The sequence below is a fragment of the Cololabis saira genome, chromosome 8, assembly GCF_033807715.1.
Source record: "Cololabis saira isolate AMF1-May2022 chromosome 8, fColSai1.1, whole genome shotgun sequence".
Lineage (NCBI taxonomy): Eukaryota > Metazoa > Chordata > Actinopteri > Beloniformes > Belonidae > Cololabis > Cololabis saira.
The window spans coordinates 32,210,499-32,229,500 of NC_084594.1; the positions used below are offsets into that span (position 1 = coordinate 32,210,499).

A 19,002-nucleotide genomic window follows, 5' to 3' on the forward strand; every position below is an offset into this window, starting at 1 on the left:
CACAGTTTTGTTATCATTCTGACATCATGAAACTTACTTTTTGCGCATTTCTTCATGCATCTCTGCCGCAGAGGGTCCTGATGGTGTTGAACCTGAAAATAAATGTAAGCAACAATCAACAATAGTAATAATAATAGTAAATAATAATAATACATGTTTGCTAAATGTCCTTTTAATTTCCTCGATTTGCATAAATAAACGTATATATATAGTGAAAGGTTATGCACATCATCTGCAAGGGATACTCAACAAAACTCTGCATAATTTAAACTTTATTCAGATTCAGTTCTCAGCAATCACTACATATGGACATGAGTACCTTTGTCTTTGATTGATACATACTTGCAGGCTTGTGTTTGTCAGATGGGGGCTTTGGGGGCTTGGTGTTTCCAGACCCCTGAGCCTCCCGCATCCTCGTGAGCACATCTGCTGACAGCTGGACAAGAAAGAGAGCATAAACACGTGCAACTTAGTGTTGACACAGGTTATATCAGTGTTTTCCAATCCAGGCCCCCCAGGGGCCACTGCTTTGTATGTTTTATTTGTTACACACCTGCTTCAAATAAATGAATCATCATCATCTTGTCCTAAAGGCCTGTACAAGTCTTCTTTCTGGCAGACTCTGCCCTCATCGAGTGTGACGAGGTGAAATACCTTGGTCAATTTTTGACTAATGATCTCTCTGATGACAGAGATATTTATAGACAGTGTCGAAGAATGTATGCCCAAGCTAATATGCTGCTGCGCAAATTCGGCATGTGCTCGGTGGATGTTAAAATGTCTTTGTTTAAAACATATTGCACATCCCTATACACTGGCCACTTGTGGTGTCGGTACAAGAAAGGCAGCATGCAGAGTCTCACTGTGGCTTATAATGACTGTATGAGGCTGCTTCTTAAAGTCCCAAGGAGCTGTAGTGCCAGTCATCTGTTTGTTAGTGTTGGAGTACCAACCTGTGCTGCTGTGCTAGAATTTAATGTATAAATTTATATGTAGAGTATCTAACTCTTTAAATAGCATTATTACCTGCTTAATGAATCCTGCACTTAGCTCAGTCAGGTTCACATCTATGTTGTGGAACCACTGGCGTTCATGTCTGGACTAGGGTTGCCACATTGGATTTGTGAAAAAAAAAAGGACACTTGGAACAGATGTTTGGAGCGGAGGGCTTTGCCATTATTACCAGTTCAGACTGACCAAATTAACATACAATTTTGACATAGGAGACAGAGACAACTTCACATTAATCATTTATTAATTCAAAATCTCACAAACACACTATGTTGACAGCTAAGCAAAACAGGGTGGATGTAGGCCTACGCCAGCTGATAACTTCTTAACTTTCAAAAAGAAAACAGTGTCAAGCGCAAGTGTCCAGACTCTGGACACTTGACACTGTTTTCTTTTTGTGTCACTGTTGTTTTTTTAAGTCTTCTGTATTGTGGTTGTTGTTGTCTTTTATATCGTGTATGTTGTATGCAGAGGTGGGTAGTAACAAGTTACAATTACTCTGTTACATTTACTTGAGTAAGTTTTGGGAAATTTTGTACTTTTAGGAGTAATTTTGAATCACTACACTTTTTACTTTTACTTGAGTAGATTTGTGAAGAAGAAACTGTTACTCTTACTCCGCTACATTAGGCTACGTTGAGCTGTTAATTTTCTTTTATCCCTTTTATCCGCGTACCCGTCAATCTCATGACATCACTGAGTGATTCTTTGGGGAAAATGTTTGTTTTTGCATGTTTTGTCACATTTACACAGACTCAAACACACACAGAGTTTCTATGAGTTCATGGGCTTGTTCTAGTTCTGGTTAAAAAAGAAAAGTACAAAGGCTTGAAATTTTGTGCTACTTGTGCTTAATTTATTTTTTTATTCTGTTATTATTTTATTACTTTATTAAAGTATTTGAATTTACTTTAAGATTAATTTAATTTAAGCTATTTTTTATTTTTTAGTCATTTTAATTTATTTTATTGATTTAATTTGCCTGAAGATGATTATTTTTTTACTTTTCTCTCTTTGAATGGTTGTGTTAAAAAAATAAATCAGACGTTATTCAACAGTTACTCAGTACTTGAGTAGTTTTTTCACCAAGTACTTTTTTACTTTTACTCAAGTAATTATTTGGATGACTACTTTTTACTTCTACTTGAGTCATATTATTCTGAAGTGTACTTTTAATGAGTACAATTTTTGGCTACTCTACCCAGCTCTGCTTGTATGTATAATTGTATGGTACTATGGAGTATGGACCTCTTCTCGAGATGTGTCTCTAATAAAATGTGAATTGAATTAAATTGTCAATAACCAATTCATTTGAATCGGGTGTTTTGGAGCTGGAAACAGCCTGAAACAAGCAGGACGTGGATTGAGGAACCCAGGGTTAGATGTTGACAGCAGCAGACAGTGTTGCTGGTTTAGGGGCCCAACCTGCAGAGTATTAGTGTCCTTGAGCCAGTCATACAGCTGTTCCTGACCATCCTGAGGGAATCAAACCCCTGCACGTGTTTCAACACATGTTTACATTGCTGGCCCTGTATGAAGGTATTTCTATAGGTATTTGAGCCTCTCTGACCAGGCAGCATTACAGTTAATTACAATGTTATACTGTATGTACTTAGCACACCAGCTAACAGTGACATCGGATGGTGTAAATGTCTCGTTTTTCACTCTAGCAGTCTCTTTATGTGGTTTTGTTCGTACAATCTCCAAGCAGAGGTGTTTCCACTCTGAAAGCATGGTACCAATGAAGGAGAAATAGACATAGCCCGGTTCATTTGAGGACATGTCACCTTTGACCGACCCCCCCTTCAATATCCCGCTATTATTTCCATTTATCGCCGCAATTGACAACTTAATTCAAACGACTAAAACGATGTGACAAACCTTCACTCCTTCAATTACTGTGACCTTCTCGTCTTCATCCAGCCCGAATGACACCGTCCTCCCCGTGCTCCCGTTTCCTCCCATTCTGACTGCGTGTTATTCCCACTGGTGAAACGCAAAACCGATGAATCCCACTCGACCGTCTTGGCAGGAAGACATTAAATATACGTTAGTCGGAGTGGCCGCCACAGCGACCGGTGGTCGACATAGTCCAATAAAGGTCATACCTGCAGCTGCAGTATCCTCGACGCTCATTGGTTGGAAGAAATCTTCGCGTCCAATGAGTCGGCCTCGTTTATCATATGTAGACAGAGGGGTTGATGGGAATTGTAGTTCAACTAGAAGCGTTTGAGGTCATCTCTTTTTTTTTTTTTTAAGCCCGACATGGGTCAAGTGGCATTTTTATGAATAGATACAACGGAAGTGCATCACTAGACACATGTAGACATATGTAATTACCTCAAGATGGTACATTATACTTGCTTAAGATATGTTTAGATATTTATGTAGTATATATTATATGTTGAGAGGGATAGTTATAATTATGTAATATATGTTATATATTTATTAGGTATGTAATATATATATATATACATATATATATATATATATATATATATAGAGAGAGAGAGAGAGAGAGAGAGAGAGAGAGAGAGAGAGAGATTTATATAATATTTGTATTTTCTATATATTGATATATTTATGTAATATTTATATTTTCTATATGCTTATATGGATAATTATGTAGTAATAGGCATGTTTACGTAGTATTTATATAGACTATATTTATATGGATATTGTGTAGATATAATAATAGCAATAGTGTAAATTCATAGTTATAAAGGGGTAGGAACTAGGAAAAAGTATATACTTCTTCCTACACCTTTTTTCGAACCTATGTACATATGAATATGTTAATAGGCTATTTATTTTTTATTTTTTTATAGACATGTTCGAAATAAATTCATTCATTCATTCATTCTAGATACCACGACATTGTCCTAACCAGTCCTAACCCCTGCATGTTATTTATTCTTGTGATAAATAAACCAGAATAAAATAAGAACAAAAGAGTCCATGGTTTATTATGTAGATCATGGAATGGCCAACGCACTGCATTACTATACAACCAATGCACTTTAGTATAAAGGCAATTCAAACATCATTTGCAAAATGATTTCACCATCAAAAATTTTTACAAGAATTGAATTCCATACCAATACACCTTTTGGAGTCATAAAACAGTAAAGTGACTTTCCTATCCAACTCACAAGCTACCTTTCTTCAGCATTCAAAATTGCATAATGAAAAACATCATAGTCAAGGAAAGACGATATATTAATGCAAAACCATTTCAAATGTGCTCTTGCCTATTAATTGTACATGTAAATAGAACCCAATATCTCTGCATACATTAGGCCAAAATCCATCAACATTCCAGAGAAAAAAAAAAGCAGGATATTGATACCAAATCTTTAAATTTTTTGGGGGGGAATTTGGATTATATTGCCTGGGAAGGCATGAATAAATATGATATAAAGTGTTTGAAAATACTGATGTTGCAGTAATACCCAGAGTTATGAAAGTATTGATTTTATGAGATAAATCAGAAGTTAAAGTGTCAAGCACAAAGAAAGCTGAATATTTTCCTTTGCAAAAACCCAGTTTCACTTGCCATTTCAAAATGATCATATTTATTCCCTAAACATTCCTCACCCAAAGGGAATCAGAAGCTCTAAATATATTTTAATATCATACCAATACCATCTTTAAATATATTACAGCTGACAATTATTATTTCTGGTCTCTTTTCACTCCTTGTAATTGCATAACCAAAATTGAAAAAAAATAAAAATAAAAAAATACAATCAACCTCTTAGTGATAAAACAAAGATGAAATACATATAACATGAACGCCTTTTTTAAGTGGAATACAGGTCAAATCCATAAGACCTCACTGAATAAGAAACTAACAAAATGTTCATTTCAGATCCAGGAATGATATATCTGCTATAACAAGTCAATCCAAAAGCAGATAATAAATAAAAGCATAAACAAATTTAAAGTAGCACTCATGGGTGAGCTTTGATTCGTAAAGTTACATTTTTGCAGTCTCTTGGTCATTCCTTGTACACAACCTTTTTAATGCAATGGCTGTAATCAGGAGTTACTAATGTGTTGTATAATCGCAGTAATGTACATTGATCATGTTAACAGCGAGCAAAGCTACTACATTATTTAACCAATCATAATCGAATCCTTGTCTTCAAATTCCAGCAATTAGCGGATACGGATTACGCAGCTCAGTCCATAGTCTAATTACAGGGCAGCTTCAGTTGGAAATGCTGTTAGTCAAAGCTTTCATCAGGAATGTGCAGAGTTTAAGATTTTAAATCAAAAGAATTTTAGACTGCATGAGCAGATTTAGGTTTTTCAAAATGGGATAGCAAAAAAAAACCCACCATCAACAATGATTGAGCAGATGATTCATAGTGATGAAGTTACAGAATATGTTTTGAGTCAAGTCAGTAAGCACCCACATCTAGAAGCCTGTGGAACAGAAACAATAGACTGTCAAGGCCACATCAAGGAGCTGCACTCCTACTTTGGAGCTACAGCAGCAGTGTACTCTGGCAACAGTGTTACAAAAGCAGACACTAAACTCAGTCTTTCAGAAAGAGATCAACAAACATCTCTTCTTAAGTGTCCATTTGTTAGCTTTTCTGGAATCAAAGCAAGAATACTCTCCCTTGGTATCCACCCACTTGGCTCTGCAATGTTTTTTTTGGCCAACATCTCTTATTGCCATCCAGCCCTTTACTACACACATGAAAAAAATTGAGTCCAGCTGTATAGCTATCTTTTCTGTCCATCCTTTCACACATTGACGGGTCTCCAGCGGTCAGCTTCAACGCTGTTGATGCTGCTGGACCCATAGGGTCCGGAAACAACATCATCCAGGTACGCGCCGACCATACGAGAGCTCCCGGGACCAGAGCCATCAATCTGGGTGGAAGAGTAGTACAGGTCACCGAGGTCCTTGCGGCCAAGCGATGCAGCGACTGTTGGGGGAAGATGAACATCGCTTTCATCGGGCTCATCCATCTGTGACTTGTAGGAGAACAGGATCTTGGGCTCTGAACTGCAGGAGTGGGTGGGTGGAGAAAAAAAGTTCACATGTTCACAGCTTCTGCAGAATTGACAAATTTATTTATCTATTTTTAACTGATGTAATATATACTTTATCAAGATATATATGGCCTATAAATATTCATTATGTACACAAATGTGACATTTACATCCCTAAACATAGTCAGTAATTCCCAGCTGTATAACACATACAAAAATCAACAGGATCAATGATTTTCACTCGAATCCAGATTGATCAAGTAATTATCTTTTAAAATCTTTAATAGTCTTTCTTGAGAAAGAAAATGCCAGTGGTTTCTAGCATCTTAAGACTTTAAGATAAGTTAGTCCAAATATTTTCTGTGACTGGTACATACCCAAAGAAGCCCTTGAGAAATGTGATATAAATAAGTGGAGCAAAGGCAGAGAAGTACAGGAAGGTGGTGATATCCACGCAGCTGGTTAAGAGGAGAGAAAGAATAAAACAGTCTTGGTTAAAGCTTAGGCTCATAATGTGATTATATCCTAAACTACAAGTCACACATTGCTGCAGCTGGTTATAAGGTACTTGTAGATGTCCCTCTAAACTTCATACATTCAAACAGGGAGTTGTAAAGTGGTTCCACTGCATACTGACATAATTCAAATAACAAGGGCCGTAACACATTCAGACCTCATGCTTTTAATTTTCCATTCTGATGAAACATGAGCATACCATTGTCATTTAAGATGCAAAAACGTTTGCCAGGAAACTTGCACTCTGGAAGGCTTCTTGAACACAACCTTAGGTCCAAATCCAATACATTTGTCAAAAAAAAAAATCCTGAACAATATAGTGACTGTAATTGTTTTAAATCCGCCCAAAAATCCCTTATAATCACTTTGCTTGTAGATACTCCAGAAAATAGCAGGCTTTCACAATCACCTCCATGGACTACGTAATAAACAGATCACAATTTGTGAGATTAAAGGGTTGTGCATCTGAGTGGGTGTTCAAGCAGCACTGGATCTCTGCACGAGACTGTCTTCTCAACATGTCTCTTTAATCTGGACACTTCAGACTTCCAGTTCAACTAAGAGTCCTGCCATCTCCAGAAATACTCAATGCCCCAGTGGTAAATGGGAAGCCAAATACTGAGAGCTGATGGACTGTTTTGTGGCGCTGTGTGGGAACAGTCACATCATCTTGATTATGAACAAGACGAGAGAGATGATCATGGATTTTAGAAGGACTGTGAATCAGCCAAACATTATGTTCATGCTAAGAGAAGAGGTGGAGGACTACAAATAACAGAGTATGTTCCTGGACAATAGATTGAACTGGACATGCAACACTGGGGCTGTCTACAAGAAGGCTCAGAGCAGAATGTGCGCCCCAAGGAAGCTTTGGTTCTTCCATTCTTCCAGAAACAGGAATATTTTCACAGCTGCCATCAAACAAACTGTCAAAGATGGTTGGCTGTGCTGGAACAAAGACTGTTCCAAAAAAAATAAAAAAAATGGATAAACATTGCAGACTTTCTGTATAACATACTCATAAAACAACGGTGTGCCTTCAGTCAGACTTCTTCAGCTCCGCTGGGAACTGATACAGGAGATCCTTTATAGCATCAACCTTACATGTTAACTCCGTGTCAGGAGACAGTCTTCCTTTGTTTTCTATTTGTTCTCTTAAATGTTTTACTTAGAAGGAAGAACGCATTGCAACGACTGAATTTAAACTATCAAAGTAAACTCAATACTGAAATATGAAGGAACATTTACTTTAATTCATAAAAATACTGTAATTACTTTATATACATATTTCTATGGAACATATGTGCAAGTATGCCTCCTAAAAAAAAAAGGAAAATACTAACCAGAGTCCCTCTATGATTCCAGCACACAGCAAAGCACTCCCCAGGCCTTGAATTAAGTTCAGTAAAGACAGGATGGCAGCGTACACATAGAAACTCCTCTTGGCTGTCAAAATTAAGCAAAACAAAGATTCATGTACAATCCGAGGACAATTGTTTTTAGTTCTACATATGAGGTTAATGAATGTTACACATCCATATAGGTAGGTCATACTCCATTTTTATCACAACGGTGGGGGGGTGCCGGGTGTGTATGCATCTGTATAGTATGCTGTGTGTACGTGTGTGTATGTCGTATGAATGAGGGTACGGGGAGTGGGGGAGTCAAGGTAGATCTTTTTACTTATTAATGTAAAGCACTTTGTGTTGCACTCTACCCGTATGAAAAGTGCTATATAAGTTTTACACACTTTAAACTGACTAAATCACATATACATATCTGTTTAATTGTATCTTATTCTATGAACTTGATGAATTGTCTGACTCCTCTAAACCTTGTAGTAACGCTCAACAACATCTGAATGAACTATTACAGCTTTGTGTAGAACTTTTGAAATAACGTGTACAAAACTTACAAGGCAGAGATATCCTCTCCCTCACTGGAGTTTTAGGCAGAATCACAATCAAAGAGTACACCTATTATAAAAAAAAAATATGATGTTATCAGCCAGAGGTAGGACTCATTTTTGCTTATGTTCATCTTGCAGAAGAGCTACAGAATACTGACCAAGAAGAAGAAGGATGAGCTTGCCAGCCAGAAGTGCCGTCCTCCATGACCATAGATGTTGAAATCCTCAGCCGACAGATGACTGTCTGGATATAGTATCTCTAGTGTCCCCTAAAACAGATTATTAATTTAGATTTCATTAACAATACAACCCCAAAAATCTTTAATTTTCGAATATCATACAATATTTTTATATAATAGAAAACATATCAAATGTTGAAAATTAAACATTTCATCATTGCATGAAAAATATTAGGCCATTTCAAACTCGATGGCAGCAACATGTTTCAAAAAAAGTTGCATTTAAACCCTTATAAAATGTTATTACCTGTGTGATAGAGTATGCCAGAGCCAGCACAGCAGTAATAGCTAGTACACGCTTTATACTCGACTTGCTCTCTAGGTGGCCTAATAAATAGAAATAGAAAAATAGAAAAATTAGAAAAAAAGTAGAAATTTATAATTGCATTATGAGGTATAAAAGACATCAAACTGAGCACCTGAAACAGATTTGTCATTTTAACAAAGACTGGGATACTATACTAGCACTGGAAAGGAGAACTAACTAACCAAAGGCCAGTCCCAAGATGACGACACTGAGCTCAATGGCTAGTAAGAAGAAGCGTGTGATTTCCCACAGCACCTAAAGAGACAACAAGATCATGAGAAATCGCTTGAAGAAATGGGCTCTAACACATCTTTCACCCAAGACACAGGCATAAATTCACAAGCCAGCTCAAACAACATAGAGCTATCCTTTGTCTATAAATGCTCAGCCATGATAATACATTAGGGGAATTGTTGGTCCATCCTCCTTTGGGATATGTCTGGTATGTGTGGAATGTCACCCAGGCTTTTCCTTTTAGACATGAAAGGTTAAACACATGCTGCGGTTGCAAGAGTATTTGCCTTCCGGTACAAAAAACACATTTTCTTTAGTGTAATGAAGAATATGTTTTTAACCTAGACAAAGTATCAATTCAAAAGTAATTTCACACAAACTGAACTTTCTTACATAGACAAAAGAACATTTTGAGAACACTTTACATTAATTAAGCAATCTGTACAACTATGTCAGCAATGCTAATTATATTTCAACATTCAGAACAGATAATGATGAGTTCATAAGTAAAAGATATCCCCAAAATGTATTTCTGTAACTAATTATACTCTGTTCCTTACTTTGTCTACAATGGTGGCAGCACTGGATGCACTGACAGTCATGGAAACAATAGCTCGCGTGATTCCAACTGCTGCAACAACAAAGACCTGAGAAATACAATACACAACATGTTAGACTGCATAAAAAAGTCAATCTCTTGAAGCACATGCAGGCCAAAGTATAGCTGATAACCACACTTCCATTCCAGTTCCTTTACTGCGTTGCCATGACTACAATATCATACACTCTTTAGTTCTGGTTGTTAGATTATACCAAAGGACATTAATATACACTGCAACAGAACAGATTATACAGCAAACATATTAAACAAAATGTGTTTTGAGAAAGTCATGTTGCCAAAACAGCGTTAACAGCAACGGTATCATTACAGCTTTTTGCGCAGATTTATTCTGCAGTAAAATAGTTTATTATAGCAGTTCAAAGATCATTTAGGAAGGACACAAGATTAATGTTAAATGAAGGGATAGTGTGCTATTAACAAAAATCAATGCAATGTGTGATGTTGGAAACAAAACAGTTACACTGACACTGTACATGTTTTTTTAGTTAGTATCCTACCAGTAAGTAGAAGGTGACAAAAATGGGGCTGGATGTGAGTCGAATCTTGGCTCTGGCAGAGGGCAGCTTCCACATCAAGAATACCAGGAAAGCCACATTAGGTACCAGGAGAAAAATATCCCAGAACCGCACCCTAAGACAGAAAAAGGACATTTCTACTTTTTTTTTCTCTCACATTTTTGGTACTATCAGACAACACTGAGTGATTTAATGTTTATTTGTGCAAGTGAGACTACTGAATACCTGGAATCTCCAATGTCCTCATACAGAACTTGCAGACATTTGTGAGGCTTGCTGATGTTAGCTTCAGGATCGGGTTGCCAAGTTGGGAATACTGATATGTTCTCCAGTGATGTAGGTGAAATAGTGGCATTATACTGAGCAAACCTAACCACAGCAGTCACTGTGGGTAACATGGTGCCAATGCCTGAGGGAAACAAAAAAAAAAAGAACAATCTTGTTAGGTTGATCCTTCCTCCTACAAATTTACGAATTAGCACCTTTTTTGTAGTGAGAAAGGAACAGAGAGGGAGGAAGGGTCATGTATGTATGTTTAAGACTCATAACTAATTATGAGTCTTAAACATACATACATGAATCATTCTTTCATAAACACAAACTCTTCTATAAATCACTTAAGAGCGTGCCTATTTCCACAGCTCTGTTCTGTACTCTTCTAATGCAGCAGACTAGAGGTGGGAGGACTGCATGAATCATTTCTGACTTGGGTCTTTCATATCAAGGACTCATATCAGGTTCTAACATATTATCAGAGACAGGCTGTCCTTAACAAAGAGACACAGCTGTGTTGTGTTGCACTTTTTGATTTCGTGGGCATTTTAGACACCCAAATACAAATTTCAAGCACCCCCCTCCCCAAAATACAGTATATCCCCTTTCGTATTATTATCTTCAGCGCACTACGTGGGCACCTGTCGTACCTTTCTCCGCTTAGGTGAATGTTATGTAAGTATGTGTTGCTGGATCCTTCATGCATGTCCTTATCTTTAACATACACAGCATTAACCTAGACATTTAGCTACGCCCCTTGATCAGTCGATGAAGACCCATGTTACAATAACTCACCTAAATTAAAAAGATAGCAAGAAATGATAATAATTACAGCAAACAGGAAGCTGATCGGTACATGTCTTTATCACTTTCAGTTCGCTTTAAAGGGGAGTTTCGGTGTCAGCTAAGGTGCTACATATAGCTCCCTAAAACCAAACAAAAAGCCTTTTGCTTATCAATGCATTTGTTTTTAATTGAGTGTTCTTTAGCGGCAAACAATACAATGGTGATAATGCTGACAGTAAATTTGACTTCCTCGTTGACATTAATGACCAGTTTTCAAGAGCAGGACCGGCTGCGTTAGCATCAAAACAAACGTGACACTAACAAGGCTTCAAACTGTAAACATTCACATCTTACCGCTCCAGAAGCTCCTCTATCAAGGGTAGAACTGCTGTTAAAGGTTGTAGTCGATATTATGACCCCAACCTATACGCGTTGTCGTACACGGTGTAATCGAAAGAGATATTGATCACTAATGTGAGACATATCTGTGTCTGGTAGACACTCGGACAAATTCCCCGTGTGGTCACCTGACCTGCCTCACACCAAACAACAGGAGGAAGTATCGCGAGATCACATTCGTGACGTTATGTCCTCACAATCGAGGCGTTGCGAGATTTGAGAGGGACCTGGCTGCAGGCAAGATGGCCGACAAGGGCGCGGCCATTTTTTCCACCCATACCGGAATTCCAGACCGGAAGTTGGTCTTCTTCGTGTATATTATTATTCGTCGCGCTGAACCAGACCGGAAGTTGGTCTTCTTCGTGTATATTATTCGTCGCGCTGATCCGGAGGTTTGTCTTTCCTCGTTTTTTTTTTTTTTTTTTTTTTTGTTTTTTTTTATTGAACATACAATAACACAGTATCATAACATTTTCTCGTAAGGACATTAATACATTTTAAACATGACGTGGAATGTTGTCATCAAGTATAAGCCATGTACAAAATATATATATATTTATATATATATATATATATATATATATATATATATATATATATATATGTAGAAATGAATCAAAACAAAACAAACAAAACAAACAGGGGTTGTTATTTTAAAATACTAGTAAAACCATTTGCATATATTTTCAAAATCAGGCAAAACAAAAACCATAACAAAATAGGAGCAAGGTCTGAGGCATGAATCACAAAAGCAAAAAACAAGATATGTCGTCACAAATCTTTTTAGCCAATTTGCTGGAATCAATTTTTTTGAGGGACAAAAAGAACAATTTAAAATCATTTAAAAACCAATCAAAGGAGGGTTTACCATTTCTCCATTTACAGCAGTGAATATGATATTTACCCATGATAATAATTATATTTATCATATCAGATATAACAGCCTTCAAATTGTCTACATATAAAAAAATATGAGAAATATTAAAAACTGGTATGTCATCTATTTTAAGTAATAACCAACTTCTCAATTCTTTCCAGAAGTTTCTGGACACAGGACATAAGAAAAACATATGATCTAAAGTTTCATCTGCTGCATTACAGAAAGTACACAGGTCAACTTCAAACTTAAATCTTTTTTTAAGAAATTCTGCAACTGGGTAGACTTTATGCAGTATCTTAAAGTGAGTTTCTTTCATCTTTGGGGAAATAGGCCATTTAATATATTTAGAGTGAGCTTTTTCCAACATAGATGCTGTTACTTTCTCAAGCCCTTGGAATTTACGTCCTCTGTTGAAATCGTAAAAAAATATTGATTTCCACGCAGCACTAATCACTTTGTTGTTACATTTTTTGTCATTTAAGTTGCATTCATTAATCATCAGTCTTGGTAGTGTTGATTCAACACTTGAAAATAACAAAGTATTCTGGATTAAATGCAGAAGTGGAATAGGAATTGCTTTAAGGATCCTGTTATATTCCCTCTGAGTACAATTTATTTTATATTTTCCTAACCATGTCCTGTAGTCGAGAAGACCTCCACCAGAATCCATCATATCCTTCACAAATAAAATGCCTGCCTCATACCAATCTCTTTTAAATAACGATTTTCTATTTACTATTATCACTCTGTTATTCCATAAAACGGATCCATGAGGGGAAAAATTATGAGTGAATAGTGAATATGAGTTATTTTCCTTTTTTTTTTTTAATTTAATTTAAAAAAAAAAATTAAATTTTCATTTAAAAAATGAAATTGAAACTACGGACCATATTTTCTTCTCTTGTGATGCAATACAAACATTCTGGAATAACCTTCACAAATGTATTAAACGGAAAATTGCATCGTTCCCATCCTCTATTTCTAGAGATAATGTAACTTTTGGTATGATCTTGAAAAACAAAAATGATGAACTCTGTTGCAATGTAATCCTCTGCTTGGCCAAATTTTTTATCCACAAGAATAGGACCCTAAAATCATCCCCCAAATTTTGTGTATTTATGAACGAATTTAAAATGTATTTGAAATCTCTAAAACGTATAACAACAATTAAGGCACGAAATTTATATGATCTCTTAAAGAATTTTCCCTACTGAATTGGATAAAATCAGTCTGAATTCCCCCTTATAAATGCTGCTTTTTTTCCTTACTAGTTTTATTACTTTATTAATTTAATTACTTATTTATATAAGTTCCTTTTATTTCATTATGTCTGTTTATTATTTATTTTATTCAGTCTGTTGCACTTTATGTTAAAGCATTTTAAAATATGTCACATTAGGGTCAGTTTTATGTTCCCTTGTTACTCTTTCTGGATTTCTAATGCTGTTTTATTCGTCATGCTCAATTCACTCAGCTGTTATAATCTTTTCTATCAATAACGTCATGCCATTATATGTACTACATTTGTTTAATTGTTGTTTATTATTACTGTTGTAATGGGACATGTACATTACTACCTGCATTGGGAACACCTGAATGTGTTTCACTAATTGTAACGTCTGACCTTTCAATAAAGTTTCTATTAAAAAAAAAAAAAAAAGAAGACCAACTCCCGGTCTGGTTCAGCGCGACGAATAATAATATACACGAAGAAGACCAACTTCCGGTCTGGAATTCCGGTATGGTTGGAAAAAATGGCCGCGCCCTTGTCGGCCATCTTGCCTGCAGCCAGGTACTCTTGCGAGATTTACTGAACTTAAAAATAAAATAAAAATAATACGTTTACAACTTATTACATTATGTTACGTATATTTTATTTTTTCTTGCTATACATATAGATAATATACTTTTATATAAAAAAACGTATTTGTGTGGTGTATGATCGCTAAAGTTATTATGATATAATTATTATTATTGTTATTATATGTTATGAACCCTTTTTAGCGCAAAGACAGTGAAAAAAACTGAAGGAAATCTTAAGCTTAAGCTTAAGATATTTGGGTAATTTTCAAAGAAACTGAAAAACAAAAACAAAAACAAATGTGTCTGAAATGTAACCACACTCAATTTTTAATGTTTTTCTCTTTCTTTTTTTATCAATTACATTGCATTAACAGAACTGAACAAAAATACAATTAAAAAAATCATGCAATTATTAGCACTGCACCAGTGTATCAGGAAAACCTTGAAGCATAATTCAGTCACATATTTTCAAACCAAACCAAGACAAGACTTTAAAAAAAAAAGTGTCCTAAATACATTCACATAAGCATAGTACACAAGGTGAGTTTTTTTGTCTTTTGAGAAATCGAGTGACAGCTTTGGTGGAGTATTTTTTTTTTTTTTAAAAGGACCAAAGATATATTTATTATTTTAGATTATTCAAATGTATCCCTTTAGTTATCCAACTTACTTAAAACAATATTTGATTCCAACCATCCTCATATTCTCTCACAAACACTCAGCAACCCTTCTTTTTCGCAGAGGTGGAAAAAGTACACAAATATTGTACTTAAGTAAAAGTACAGATTTTCTGCTTGAAAATTACTTAAGTAAAAGTAAAAAGTACCCATTAAGAACATTACTTAAGTAAAAGTATAAAAGTACCTCAAATTAAATATAATAAAGTACCAAAGGTACATGGTACAAAATGTACTTAAGTACAAAAGTAAAAAGTACAAAGTACAAAATTATTTTCAAAAGGATTGCAAAGAAATTAAGTCCCAACATTGTCATGCTGTCGAAAGTGGCTTTATTCCAAGAATTTGCTTACAACTCTAAATAATGGTGATATTATTCTGACCCCTTTAGCGTTTGTCTCCATTACCCCATTTTAATTTCTCCCTTTGCTCATCACTGCTGCTGTACCCCATTGGCCCCGCTGACAGGTACACCCCCAGCCTGTAGTATGCAGTGACAACATTAAGCAACCCCAGCTGAAGGAGGATGAAGGAGACTCGCCTTGAAAATGTAACGAAGTAAAAGTAAAAGTACAGAAAAATAAAAGTATCAATAAAAGTACAAATTCTCAAAAATCTTACTTAAGTACAGTAACAAAGTACTTGTACTTCGTTACTTTACACCACTGCTTTTTCGTTCCTATGACGTTTAAAGAAATTGGCAGAATTGCTTTTAAGTTCAAAGCCCCATCAGATTGGAACAACTTAGCCATCAATATAAGAAAACTTAATTCATTACACCTCTTTAAAAACTCACTATATTCCAACCTCAATAAACCATGTAGTTGCCTCTAGTGGTATTGCCTTCTCATTTTATTTTTATTTATTTATTTTATATATAATGTATCTATTTCTTCATATATTGTATAATAATGATGATGATAATGACTATTATTAATATTGTTGTTCTTGTTGTTATTACTGTATTATATGCAGTGTTTACTTGTGCTCTTCGGGTGTGGTAGGTCTTGGGGACTGGTGTGTGGGTGGGATTGTGTGTGAGAGCCTTATGTATTATGTATGTTGTATGTAACTGTTTTCTACTGTGTTGTATGTTTTTTTGTTGGACCCCCTCGGAAACGAGATGATTCATCTCAAGGGGCTATCCGTTCATAAATTAAAATTTTCCATGCAGCGTATTTGAATAAGTTGTAATTATGAATAAATAGTGACACGGGCTTTGGGGTCCCCTGACATCATCCTGTAGGCTAGGTGCACTGGTTCATTCAGATTAGCCTTGAAGGTATATATATGAGTCTTCCCACTGCTGGGGCTGACGTTGTGGAAGCTAAGCCTGTGAGTCTTGAAGCTCAGCTTGATCTCAAGCCTGGGTGACACTGTTGTTCTCTTCAGTGGGACACTTTGACCCTGCTCAAAGGCAGTCAGCAAGTTATTGAACCACATGAGACACCAGGAGCTCCGGTTGCTTTCCAGCGCAGAAGGCAGCCCGCTGCGCGGTAGCTTGTCACTGTGGCACACGCCAACGATCCACGGAGAGCCCTCAAGCTCCACGTCCCAGCAGTGGTCCCCCTCAAAGAAACTCTGGGTGCTGAGGACTTGGAAGAAACTGGTGAACCTCTGTGGGGAGAGCGGGTAAGACTGCTTGACAGAACAGAAAGTCACTGTTTTCAAGTCCTCGGAGAGAAGGAGATTAGGATGGACGGTTTCTGGATCAAAGGTCACCTCTGAGGGGTTGAGGGTGTTCCGGAGGGACCGTTGAATCTCGGAAAGTCTTTTCCTCAGCTCATTGTTCATATTTTCCACCTTGGGACAAACTCGTGCAGGGTTTACTTTTGATTCAACGAGTTCTTCGTCCTGTTCCACTGGTTTTTCAAGCAACTCCACAATACATGGCTGTAGACTCTGGAGATCCTGGTTAAATGCAGTCTCATCCTCTTCAGTCAGCAGGGATTCAGCTCTGAGCACAGCTTGCCTCAGCTGTTTCGTCAGCTCAGACACTTGGCCGACTCTACTGTGTACACTGGCCTCACCTGGTCTTAACTCCTCCTCAATCATCTGCGTCACCTGCTTACTATACCTCAGCACCAAGCACTCTATCTGCCCCAGTAATTTGGCTGCTTCCTCTTTCAGTAGAGAATTAGCAGCGGTCACTTCAAACTCCTGTTTCTTTTCTTTCTTCAGAAGACCCTCTGCCATCTCCAACTTTAGGTGTAACTCTGTAACTTGTGATGCTAGTTTAAACTTAGGTTCTTTCATTTCCATTTTATCTTTGCGACTGCCTTTTGCTTCATTTATAATATGTGGGTGCTTTGTGGATCCAGATTCAACATTACAGCCAACATTTATCGTGTCTTCTGCGTCATCCTCTTGGCTCTCCTCAGCAGCTGTTACGTCATGCTGATATTTTGTGTCTGACTCATCCGTAACACAGCTACGACTGCACTCGAACGTGACGCGGCTCGGCGTTTGGGCGATTTTCCCAGCACCAGCTTTGTATGTCTCTACAGCAGCGCACATTTGAACATTCTTCTGAAGGGGTGTGGTCCCCTGATACTCAGCGTGACAGTCGGGGCAGCTGTGTTGGTCCAGACCTTCTCCCATGGTCTGCAGGCAGGCGGAGCAGTAGATGTGACCACAGGGAAGAGAAACTGGCTCAGAGAAGAGCTGCAAGCACATGGGGCATGTAAGCTCCAAAGCCAAATCCTCTGGATGATTTCCTGGAGAAATATTGTCTTCATCTTTACACGCTGACATATTAGCAGTTGCTGGAAACCTTAAGAAACAGGAAATACAAACTTTACCATATAATCTGCATTGCATTGGTGGAGATAGTCATTATATAGTTGGATCTTCTGGAGATGTCATCCATTTGTTTTAAAGGATAGCTTTGAAAATGATTTGTGTTGCTCCGAAAATCAAATTAGATATCATGATAGCCTGTATGTAAATATATGACATCACTCAGTCAAGAGTTGATATATATCAACTCTTGACTCAGGAAGTTACAGCCAGCATGATAAGCTCATAACTCAACTAGCACTAGTAGAATTACAGTATACTACACGCCAAAATGTACACAGACTAGAGAAAAAAGAAACAAAAAAGACAGCTTGACTATGTGCCAAATGGCCAATGGGAGTGAAGAAACTGTCACAAAAATGTAGTAAGACAAGGTTGTGCGTGTGCTTCACTAAGTTTCGATATGTAGTTTAGAGGATGCATGCGGACCAGACTCATCCAGGTTACAGTAGGCTCTTACTCGCTTTGTTTTTATTAATCAGTTTGGTTATAATCAAAATTATTTAGACCACAGTACATTGCAGATAATTTGGCGTTTAATTATTTATCGCCTAATGCGCTTGCAAATTCTGGGTAAACATTCAGAGAGGGTATTAAAAGAGCTGCTACCTGTTGAAATTGTAAAATGAAAAAGGCAGTGGAAACTAGGAAAACACTTACTCTTGCTACCGAACAGTGCCGCGTCGACTCTTCCTGATCAAAGCAAACGCCAGTGATCACGGTGACGCAGCGACCTGCAGGGAAACGTGTGCGCCTGCCATAAACTGATCCTCCCGTTCCTACAGGGAAACCTGTGCGCCTGCCATAAACTGATCCTCCGGTTCCTGCGTGTGTCAACATGACCGTCTCTCTGGAGGTCGATAATGGTCAAATACACCTATAACAACAGGCCAAGGTGAGTTCACATTTTATAACACGTGGGGAAAGGTTTTGGTAGCTTTCTACAAAAGAAAAAAAAAACACAATGGTCACTGAAATAATTAAAAGTGACAAAAGTAATAATAAATTATTTCCTAAAAATC

At 37.0% G+C, this 19,002-nt stretch overlaps 3 protein-coding genes across 4 annotated transcripts in view; all 3 read right to left on the bottom strand.

The window, feature by feature from the left end:
* The window catches only part of LOC133448859 (MICOS complex subunit mic25-b-like), a 51,248-nt gene extending 48,122 nt beyond the window's left edge, over nucleotides 1-3,126 (bottom strand). The window contains exons 1-3 of the mRNA XM_061727786.1: nucleotides 2,893-3,126; nucleotides 343-436; nucleotides 38-92 (exon numbers count right to left, since the gene is read on the bottom strand). Coding sequence (XP_061583770.1) covers nucleotides 38-92; nucleotides 343-436; nucleotides 2,893-2,976 — 233 coding nt within the window. The 5' untranslated portion in view covers nucleotides 2,977-3,126. The remainder of the gene's footprint in view (nucleotides 1-37; nucleotides 93-342; nucleotides 437-2,892) is intronic.
* A 772-nt stretch (nucleotides 3,127-3,898) lies between these two features.
* Nucleotides 3,899-11,958, bottom strand: tpra1 (transmembrane protein, adipocyte asscociated 1). The gene is made up of 11 exons (XM_061727787.1): nucleotides 11,777-11,958; nucleotides 10,589-10,772; nucleotides 10,346-10,478; nucleotides 9,787-9,873; nucleotides 9,175-9,247; nucleotides 8,933-9,012; nucleotides 8,605-8,715; nucleotides 8,453-8,513; nucleotides 7,881-7,983; nucleotides 6,399-6,479; nucleotides 3,899-6,034 (listed from the first exon to the last, which is right to left on the bottom strand). The coding sequence occupies exons 2-11, from the start codon at nucleotides 10,759-10,761 to the stop codon at nucleotides 5,770-5,772; spliced, it is 1,167 nt and encodes a 388-aa protein (XP_061583771.1). The 5' UTR covers nucleotides 10,762-10,772; nucleotides 11,777-11,958; the 3' UTR covers nucleotides 3,899-5,769.
* A 2,858-nt stretch (nucleotides 11,959-14,816) lies between these two features.
* trim107 (tripartite motif containing 107) lies at nucleotides 14,817-18,748 on the bottom strand. 2 transcript variants are annotated; one of them, XM_061728651.1, is made up of 2 exons: nucleotides 18,641-18,748; nucleotides 14,817-17,946 (listed from the first exon to the last, which is right to left on the bottom strand). In XM_061728651.1, exon 2 carries the CDS (start codon nucleotides 17,933-17,935, stop codon nucleotides 16,376-16,378), a length of 1,560 nt encoding a protein of 519 aa, XP_061584635.1. In that variant the 5' UTR covers nucleotides 17,936-17,946; nucleotides 18,641-18,748; the 3' UTR covers nucleotides 14,817-16,375. The 2 variants fall into 2 exon arrangements, with proteins under 2 accessions (XP_061584635.1, XP_061584634.1); XM_061728650.1 differs by having other exon boundaries at nucleotides 14,817-17,954.
* Nucleotides 18,749-19,002: the final 254 nt, after the last annotated feature.